This window comes from Gopherus evgoodei, chromosome 9 (assembly GCF_007399415.2).
Source record: "Gopherus evgoodei ecotype Sinaloan lineage chromosome 9, rGopEvg1_v1.p, whole genome shotgun sequence".
NCBI classification, from domain to species: domain Eukaryota; kingdom Metazoa; phylum Chordata; order Testudines; family Testudinidae; genus Gopherus; species Gopherus evgoodei.
In genome coordinates, this window is record NC_044330.1 from 66,508,094 (window position 1) to 66,518,100 (window position 10,007).

Consider the following 10,007-nt stretch of genomic DNA (forward strand, 5'->3'; position numbering starts at 1 on the left):
ATATTTTAATACAACATGACATGTAAATGGAAATCTTCCACCTGGAGAGAGTTACCAACAGAAACACCTCTCCTTTTCTTTTCTTCTCTTGCCAATAGCCCATCCCTTGGGACACATGTGGGGTGGCTGAAAAACCTCATCTGCCCTGAATGGGGACTGTATTCCCCTGGGTTGCCTGATGAGGGCTAGAGTGTAACCACTGAAGCTTGGATGTCCTATTGTCCTGCTACACGAAACTGCTTGGTAATAGAAAATCCTGCACATCCTAAAGGGTCTGCTGGAATCCAGTGGCCCTGCACCGTCCAAGCACCAAGAGTTTGTCCATCCCAATTCCTGCGGGAAGTAAAAGTAGCAAAGAGAGCGAATAACACTGCACGTGCTGCCCTTCCTCCCCCTCTCTCTAGCTGTACAGGATGCAGCTCTTGTAATATGCTGGCAGTGAGTGAAGCGAGTGTGTCGTAAAAGGGGAGGAGGAGGGTTCGCTCTGCTTCCCAGCAATAAAAAGGTAAGCAGTGTGCGAGAGAGAGCAGGACAGGGAGGAAGAGAGGCTTGGAGCAGGGGAGGGCAGCCACAATACAGAAGCGCTAGAAGGGCATACTGCACTGGCTACAGTGAAAGATTAAAAGGTAACTGATCTCCTAATCTCTTTGCCTTCCCTTTTGAGTGTATTGCTTCCCTAATGCTAAGTAGCTGCTGCAGTCAGAGAGGAAGGCGCTCGCTGGTTTCATTTCCAGGACAGCTTGCCAGTGGATGTTGATGTACAGCACCCCCAGGGGCTGGCGATTTGAAGGCGGCAGGTTGCCCTTTCCCCGGCACGCCAGTTTTGTGTGCGCGTGGGTGGCTTTCCTCTTGCCTCTCTTGCCTGGGAATGGATGGTCGTTTTTTGGAGGGCAGATCAAGGCTGCCGTGCTAGGCTCCTTGAGGGACCCGCTGGCGAGGAGGGATTGTCTGTCCCCGGAGGAATGAAGGCCACGTAACAGGAGAAATACTAAAGAGCCCGAAGACATTCTCATTGCTTCTGCCCTTTGCCTCCCTTGCCAGCCTTGGCTGGGTCTGTGGCCACTATCGCTTTGAAAGGGAGCAGCTGGAAAGGTGGGGATCAAGTTCTATATTGTCATTTGTAATGCATGAGTGTCGCGCTAGCCCGAGCTTAATTTGTAATGAAAGAGGTGCCAGGCTCAAGCAATTAGGTGCCAGGACTCGAGCAATTTTTTTACTTTCATAACTGACGCAGCAAGCCAAGAGGTGCCAGGGCTCTGAACTGCCAAGCCTCAGGGCTCCCGGGGCTCTGAACTGCCAAGCCCAGGGCTCCCGGGGCTCTGAACTGCCAAGCCAAGAGGTGCTAGGGCTCTGAACTGCCAAGCCCCAGGGCTCCCGGGGCTCTGAACTGCCAACCCCAGAGGTGCCAGGGTTATGAACTGCCAAACCCAGAGGTGCATGGGCTCTGAACTGCCAACCCCAGAGGTGCCGGAGTTCAGCCCTGGCAAGTCCTGGCACAAGAAAGCACGTTATCTATCTATATAGCTATCTAACCTACAAACAGAGGGAGAGTGTTGCTTTAGCAGAGAACCGCTCCCCAGTTATCCTAACTGGTCATTTGTAAGCCGCCTGATCGCCTTAAAAATACTTATTAAATAATTGAACGCCCTGGCAGGCAGCCGCTTTATAAAAAGACCCCGAGTTGGGACCGCATGTCCTCCCTAATCAGGATCTTTGACGCTCCACAGCACTGAAGTTACTTTCCATTAGTGTAAAGGGAACAGTTCCGCCACTGAACAGAGCCTGGTTGTCAGAAGTAGCGTTGTTCCAACTTCTCCGGGCGCCACCTCCCCCTGCTGCCATTGTGGCAGGCGAGCGTGGGGCTCAGGGCAGGATCGGCTGGACTGGGCTGGAGTCGCAGCCAGCCTCACTGGAGCAGAGATCTTAGCTCCAGTCGTTGAAGCGGGTGGTTATTACTCTTTATTTATGTATTGCAGCTGGCTGGCAACAGAGCAGCGGGCCTGATCCTGCTCAGGAGAAGAGTTTGCTGTTAAGTTCAGTGGGAGCCGGATAGGGCCCAGGGCAAGAGTGTTCTGAAGTGTTCGCGTGGGGGAAGGGAAAGATTCCATAGATTCCAGCGGTGCATGCGTTCCTCTCTGGAGATGTATGTATTGCACAAACTGGTAAAGGCATTAACTAATGCTCTCCTCTCTCCCTGGCAAAAAGAGGGACTGGACTGACCTGGCCAGAGCCTGCGGGTCAAGTTTCTGATTAGCTGTTAAAAGGAATTCTCACTTGTGGTTAAAGGAGCTTTTTTTTTTTTTTAACCCCTCCCCCTGTTTTCCAAACATCTCGATCCTGGAGTGGGGCTGGGATGCTCTGGATTTTGTACTTGTCTGACCACTTCTAATTGAAAAGCATCCTCTTAAGGCTTGCTCCAAAACCGGTTGAAGTCAGTGGGGGCCAAACCCTCAGCTAGTGTAAATCAGTGCAGCTCCATTGACATCAGGGAGCTTGGGATCAAACTGTTACAGTGTGGTTGCAATCAGCAAAGTGACTGTAAAAAGGGCCAAACTCTGCTTTCTCTCACAGCCGCGTTAATGCAGAGGAGCTCCATTGCCTCACAAGTGTACAGCATTTACATTGGGCTGAGAGCAGGATTCGGCCCCTAAAGTCTCTGTAACTTCCATAGCAAATGTGCTCACTTTACAAATCAAAAGTATATTATTTTGACATGCCATCGCTGCAAGCTCCAGCTGTGCAGTAGGAATACAGCTGTGCTCCTTCTGCCGTTGCTGCCATCGCCTGTAATAAAGAGTCTGTAACTGGCACTCTGCTGGCAGGGTTTGTTTTTGTTGCTGAATGAAATGTGAGGCAGACTCCTGCTTACTCTCCCATAGCTCCATCGACTGTGCGAGGCTAAGAGGAGTAACTTGGTGGGTGTTAGTAAAGTCAGCAGCTATCACTCAAAGTCATGAGGGGTGCAGATCTGGAAAGTAAAAGGGGGCTGGTTATTTTTACCTGGTCACCTTTCTCACCGGAGGTAGGTGTTATTGCAGAGGTCCCCTTACCCGTCAGAGAGCAGGCTAAGGGCTGTGGCACTGGGCTCTGCACTATGGAGGAGCCAAAGGAACTTTAAACAATGTTTTGGCAGAATTGTGTTAGAAAACAATTAGAGACTGGAGCACGCTGCCAATCTCAGAGCTTGATTTGGATTCCCAAAGTGAGGGGGCCCACAGAGCGAGGGATTTTCTTTGGCCCATTTCAGAGAGGGGGGATCCAACTGTCTTTTGCAGAACTCTTGGAGCCATTTGGACAGCAGAAGTAGCCACTGGGAAATATACCCAACACAGGGTAATTCCATGGGTGCCATAAGACCAGAGTGACATCTGTCTGTCACACCCCCTCGCAGCCCCTGTAGTTGGAGGTGGGGGTGAGGGCAGGGCACTGCTAGAGTGCTGCTGAGCTATGTCTACTCTTGACTACCACAATGGCTCTTTCAGACTTATAAATAGGCTGCTATTGGTTAGAGCATCCCTGAGGCTGCTCTTAATTTACCTCAGGGCCTGGGCAGAGTCTAAGGCCAGTCCCAGAATATAGAGAGGCACAAAGGTTGTGCTCTCCACAAGCTCATGTAATGAGTATAGTTCAGCCAGAACTGATCATCAGATCTCTAAGGTCTGTTGGCAAATTTTGATCTAGACTTAGATTTCAAACCCCTCCCCCAACGTTCCAGGGTATTTGGATGCTGGGTTTTGGTGCCAGGATCTTTAAAAAAAAAATCATCCAGTTTGATATGGAAATCCACTTAAACCTTTGCAGCTTTAGCATGTTCTGGGCATTAGAACGAGTTTAGATTCCTAAGGCTAAATTCCAAGCTGGGGGGAGTCGGTGCTCCAGGAACTTCAATGGAGTTGTGCCACTTTCCACTCAGTCTGAATTTGGTCATGATGTCTCCATCACATCCTCTTTGGGCCCAGAGCAGAATGAGGAGTCCAAAAGGACTGGCTATTTCTACTAACCCAAGGCACATTGGCAGCAGTTACACTGCCTGGGATAAATACCTATAAGGAACACCACCAGCCCTCCTGCGTTAGGGCACAAACCAACCACTCACTGCCTGGCGCTGTGGGGAACCCTACCCCATGGGTATATTATTGCACCCTTATGGGTGTTTCACGGCTTCCTCTGAAGTAGCTGGCATTTTCCACTGCCTGGTGCTGGGCCAGATGGGCCATAGATCAGATGCGGCATGTGGCAACTCCTATTGTTCCTGTTGTTCAAATAATACAGAATTGAATTGACTAATGTCAGCAAAACTGCTAAACTCCCCGACCATGGAGTAAGCCGCAATAACCCCTTTGGGTAACAGCTGGAAGAACTAGATGGACTTAGAATATGTCCTGAAGGTCAACAGGTTGGACCCCCTAATCTGTCAGACCATGGAAGGGAAGCTAAGGTATCCCACCTATCGTGGCCCAGATGCTGTGATCCAGGGACTGTAGTAAATTGCCCAGCTGACCTCAGGGTCCCAGAGGCAAAGGGAAGAGAGGTGGAGTCTCAGGCAGCTAGGACCTTAAACATGTTCCTGATCCTGCAGTGCTTAATCACCTGAGCTACCCCATGGAAGTAGCTCAGCTGGGTGAGGACTGCAAGCCTTGGTGTTGATAAGAGAACTGTGTTGCGTTGCCTGGTGAGTTTAACATCACTGTGGGCTGTTGCTTGCATTTGCAGGTGGGAAGGAGGAGGTGGCTCATCATGGCCTTGGCGGACAATGCAAGCTGTGCCAAATCCAGCGATGACTTCCTTTTCCCAGAGATCATTGAGCTCAATGTGGGTGGGCAGGTCTACATCACACGCCACCCCACCTTGGTCAGTGTGCCCGGCTCACTGCTCTGGGAAATGTTCACTCAGAAGAACATCCGCTCCTTGGCCCGGGACAGCAAGGGCCGCTTCTTCGTGGACCGAGATGGTTTCCTCTTCCGCTACATCCTGGATTACATGAGGGACCAGCAGCTGGTGCTACCCGACCACTTCCCAGAGAGGAACCGCCTGCAGCGGGAAGCTGAGTACTTCAAGCTACCAGAGCTGGTCAAGATGCTGTCTCCAAAGCTCAGCAAGCAGAACTCCATCGGGGATGACCCATGCCAAAGTGACCCAGAGGAGCTGTCTCCCAATGCGGACACGGCCCGCAATCTTGCCTCTGCCAGCGCCGCCCTGACTAATGCCCCCGTGGGCTCCTTTGCCTCCAGCGGGGTTGGTGCTGGCCCAGACATCCGAAGGTCAGGTTTCATCACCATTGGCTACCGGGGCACCTACACGCTGGGCAGGGACAGCCAGACGGATGCCAAGTTCCGCAGAGTGGCGCGGATCATGGTGTGTGGCAAGACCTCGCTGGCCAAAGAAGTCTTTGGGGACACCTTGAACGAGAGCAGGGACCCTGACCGACCTCCGGAGAGGTACACTTCCAGGTACTACCTCAAATTCACCTTCCTGGAGCAAGCCTTTGACAAACTGGCTGACGCCGGCTTCCACATGGTGGCATGCAACTCCACGGGCACCTGCGCCTTTGCCCATGACCAGACAGACGACAAGATCTGGACCTCTTACACCGAATATGTTTTCTATCGTGAGTGACAGTTACCAAAAACCAAACACCAAATACCAACTCTCCCTCCCCACCTGCTGTGCTGGCTGTTTTCTGTAGAACTTAGACATCACACCCTTGAACCTTGGTATTTTTCCTCCTTCCTTTACATTTGTTTTTCCAAGTCGAACCCTCTCTGGCTCCCTCTTGTACTGGTTATTGAATAACACCAACCCTCTTTTCTCCAACTTCCAACAGTAGCTCCCAACCCTCCCCAGATCCTGGACTTGGCAGTTTTTGTACAAGGGAAGAGGGGGGAAACAAATATCTTTGTGTTGGGGAGAACTGCTCGGGGATTTTTGCTGCTGGATAATCTCACCAGCCTTAATGAGTGAAGAGACGCTGAGCAGAGCTCCAGCCAGGTTGTAATCGGAGCCAATTCCCAGCCTCACAATGTGTATATCCAGGGAATGCACTGTGTATGCTGTACCAGATTTGCTGGGTAACTCGTGCAAGGGGAATCTCGGTTCCATGTTATGGCTGGTGGAGGGAGCAAAGGGGAAAGAGATCCCGATACTGTAGATATATTGCCAATAGCCTATGTAAGCAGCTTAGCATTTAGACTGCCAGTGCTTGGAAAGGTTAGAGAGATAGAGACGTGCCACTTGTGTCTGCAGCTCTCAATTCAAAACATTTTCGCTCTCCTAACTGAGATGCTTCTTGATTCTTCGATATGGGAGAGAGACATATACCCCTGTGTATATACCTGGGATAGGACGGGATGGAAGGGAAGGCCTATCTGGTATTTTCACACAGCGGGGTGTATAATAGACCTTTAGAACTGTTTGATGTCAGCGTCAAATTTACCTTCATCATTCAGTCACTTAGAGTAGGAAGAAGGTAATCAGACTCCAGGAAGACCGGCTTTGATTGCTACAGCGAATGACATTCTGGTTTGCCCACAGCTATGACTATATATTTATAGATTAAAGAGAATCTTAACTAAAAAGGAGAGGGAAAAAATCTTTGCCACTTCATTGGCAACCTCTCGCTAGGTCTCTTTCTAATTGTGGCTCTCCGCTCTCTGTTCTCGGGCCTGAGGGTGGCTGGCTGCTGTTTTACCATGCCTGGACCACATGTAATAAAGGAACAAAAAAGACCTGCTTTTGTGTTACTGGGCTGAGGTGAAAGGCAGAAAAGCTGGTGCCCCTTTTTGACTGAAAGCTCAAGGAGCTGGGAATGATTCTTGTCTAGAGTGCAGGGATCTTAGAGTAAAAGAATCAGCAAAAGGCATTTGATGAAGGTCTGTTTTCTGGGGCATTTTTTCTTCTCCTTTGAATGCAGATATTGAAGATCTCCGCAATTAGAGAGTTCCCTTCCTACCCAGCCGCTTCCCTTGTGTTTTGCTTCAGCCCAATTTGCCTCCTCTTTGAACCTCCCCTTTTCTGCAACTGCACTTGTTAAACTATTACCAGGAAAGAGTGTTACTGCTCATGAGAGAGATACCAATGGCTCTGGACTGAGGCATTCAGTCAATGGAAATTCTCCCATTGACTGCCAGCAAACAGGCTGTGGATCCAACTTCATTGTGCAGGCAGGCACTGTGCAAGCTTCTGCTAATGTGCTTAATGCCTGAAGCACCCCCTGTGATTGCAGTCCTCACACGGCTCTGCCAGAGCACCTCAGTCCTGAGGTTCAGCCCCTGCTATTCCAGAGCTGGCTTTCCCCAGGCAGCTCTACCATTGCCCCTCAATCCTGATCCACAGCCCCTGCTCCTTGCTAGTCCAGTCCTGGGCTCCCACACAGCTCTGCCAAGACACCAGACCTGCAGTCCACCCTGCTATTCAGGGCAGCTGCTGCTAGTTGAATGTGTGTGGTGTATGGGTCAGATAATCACACTACATGGAGACTGGTGTGGATACAGATGTTGGGGGACTACTAGTTCTTTCTTAAGAGTCGGGGTGGGAGAGGACTGAGAAATGTTCTAGAAAGAAGAAAAAGAGTAGGGATTTGGGGCAAAAATAACAACAAAATCTTCTCCATCCTGAAAACTCATTGAAGAAGGGGAGCTATGAGAATTGTTTTTAAAATGGTGAGCGCTTCATGATTCCAGAATTGTGCTTAGGGGAACAGTCATCTACTTTTAAGCTCTGTTTGTTCAGAAAAAAATCCCAGAATCAAAAGGATTTGTGTGCAGTGTGGGGAAGGGAGGTATGGGGCCATGTGCAGGAGTGGGGGCACAAGATCAAAATGAATAGAGATATGTCCATGCTTGGTTGCTTTTGTAATATTTTAACATTCTTCTAGAGCACTGGTGATAGGAGCTGATCAGAAAATGGAATTTCCATCTCGTGGGAAATACCAACATGTTTGGTGTTTGTTTTTGTCCCCCACTGGTATGAAAAGTCAAAATCTCCAATTTTTTCATGGAAAGAATATTCCAAAATATTTCAGTCTGGAAGCATTGAAATGAAACATTTCAACAATGGTGAAACATTATTCTATAATGAAATATTGAATATGTGTCATATTAAAATTAATATTACAACATACGAGACCAAGTGAGAATGTCAAAACAAAATAAAAGACTTCATTTGGAATCATTTTGCAACTTTTATGTCAAAAATTTCTTCAAAATTGACAAGTTCCCATGAAATATTTTGATTTCAACAAAGTAGCATTTTCCAATGGAAAAACTGCACCACTGAAAATATTTCTGTTCAAACAGTAGAATCTTACTAGTGCAGAGAACCATAAGGTAGACTTCCCATAGAATTTCATGGGGATGAAGAGTGAGACTCAGGGCTGCCCAGAGGATTCAGGGGGCCTGGGGTCTTCCCGCCGCCAAATCGCGGCCAAAGACCCGGCACTTCAGTGGCGGATCCTGGGGCGGAAGGACCCCCTGCCACCGAATTGCTGCCGAAGACTTGGCACTTTGGCGGCGGGTCCCAGGGCGGAAGGAACCCCCGCTGTGGGTCTTCGGGACACTTCGGCTGTGGGTCCCAGAATGGAATGACACCCCCCCGCCACCAAATTGCCGCCGAAGATCTGGAGTGGAAGACGCTCCGGGGGCCTGGGCCCTGCGAGAGTTTTCCGGGACCCCCAGAGCAAGTGAAGGACCCCAGTCCAGAGCCCCCAAAAAAGTCTTGTGGGGGGGCCCCTGCGGGGCCTGGGGCCTGAGGCAAATTACCCCACTTGCCCCCTCTCTGAGTGGGCCCTGGTGAGACTTTCAAGAGGAGATGGGCACGTTTGAAAACCCATAAGGTTGATAAAAACAGCTCTACAAGCCTATAGGATGTAACACAGAATGGGATCCTTTCTATAGGCTTTTTGAATGATACTACAGAAAGTAAGTAGCTCTCTGTTAAATTCCAGAGCAGAACTCAGAAAATCCATTGCAACATTCTCATTCTTCATTAAATTCTTAGTGAGCAAATTCAGTTGGCCAAGCTCAGCAAAGTGCAAAGACGAAACAGCAAAATAAAAGATGAAAGTAAAAATGATTTCAGTATATTCATCACCTAAGGAGAAACGACACAGAGGCAAGAGGTAATTAAAAACAACAACAACACAGAATGAATGTTTTATTGACAATTCCCCTTTAACAGGGTTTGTGCCTGCATTTTGATGCAGGGTTTTAAATATTTAGTGGATGGCCTGGCAAAGACTGCTGTTTCAGAAGAACCTGGAAAATCTCATCTAGACATGTTTGCTTTTTTTTTTCATGAGCTTTCACCTCTCCTGCCCAATAAGGTCTTTCGGAGCCAAAGCAAAATGAATTCTGGTCTCTGGATAGTTCCACCAGCCAGGAAGTGAAATACTAGGAGAATGTTAAAAGATCCGTGGAGACCTGGGTTCATAGAGTATATGGCCAGAAGGGACAGTATCTGTGATCATATAGACTGACTTGTTGCATAGCACAGGCCATGGACCTTTTCTATATTAATTCCTGTTTGAAGTAGAGCAGATATTTTAGAGAAACCTCCAATCTTGATGTTAAAACAGCCAGTGATGGAGAATCCACCACTCAAGCTAGCTGAGAAACAGCAGTTCCATTTTGTGTAAAATTATGAAGTTTTGACATTTGTTTTTATGCTGCTGCACACCAAAACTGAGACCTTTTGAAATGTTTTGCCAAAAATGAGAGTGAAAGCGAGCTCTACCTGCCAATAGCCTAGTGGTTAGGGTAGTCAGCTTGGATGTGGGACGTTCAAGTTCTTGGGTCTCCCATATCCCAGGTGAGAGCCCTACACACCAGGCTATTCTGGAGTGGGTCTTTCTCTCTTGTTTTAACCTGTAATTCCAACCTGAACCTGAGCTATTTTCCTGACTAAATATTTGTTGACACTGATATAGTTCTGTGAAAGACTTCAGTGTCAATGGAAAAAAGTTTTCCGACCAGCTCTGTTCGCCCTTGGTATGTTGTTCCACTGGTTCATTA

General features: G+C 48.7%; 1 protein-coding gene across 3 annotated transcripts; it reads left to right on the plus strand.

Annotated features, from left to right (window-relative positions):
- Positions 1–408: 408 nt before the first annotated feature.
- On the plus strand, positions 409–6,725 carry LOC115657493 (BTB/POZ domain-containing protein KCTD12-like). Of its 3 annotated transcripts, none has more exons than XM_030575423.1 (2): positions 409–505; positions 4,714–6,725. In XM_030575423.1, the coding sequence occupies exon 2, from the start codon at positions 4,738–4,740 to the stop codon at positions 5,614–5,616; it is 879 nt and encodes a 292-aa protein (XP_030431283.1). In that variant the 5' UTR covers positions 409–505; positions 4,714–4,737; the 3' UTR covers positions 5,617–6,725. The 3 variants fall into 3 exon arrangements, with proteins under 3 accessions (XP_030431283.1, XP_030431281.1, XP_030431282.1); XM_030575421.1 differs by lacking the exon at positions 409–505 and adding an exon at positions 512–626; XM_030575422.1 differs by lacking the exon at positions 409–505 and adding an exon at positions 655–1,092.
- The last annotated feature ends 3,282 nt before the right edge of the window (positions 6,726–10,007 follow it).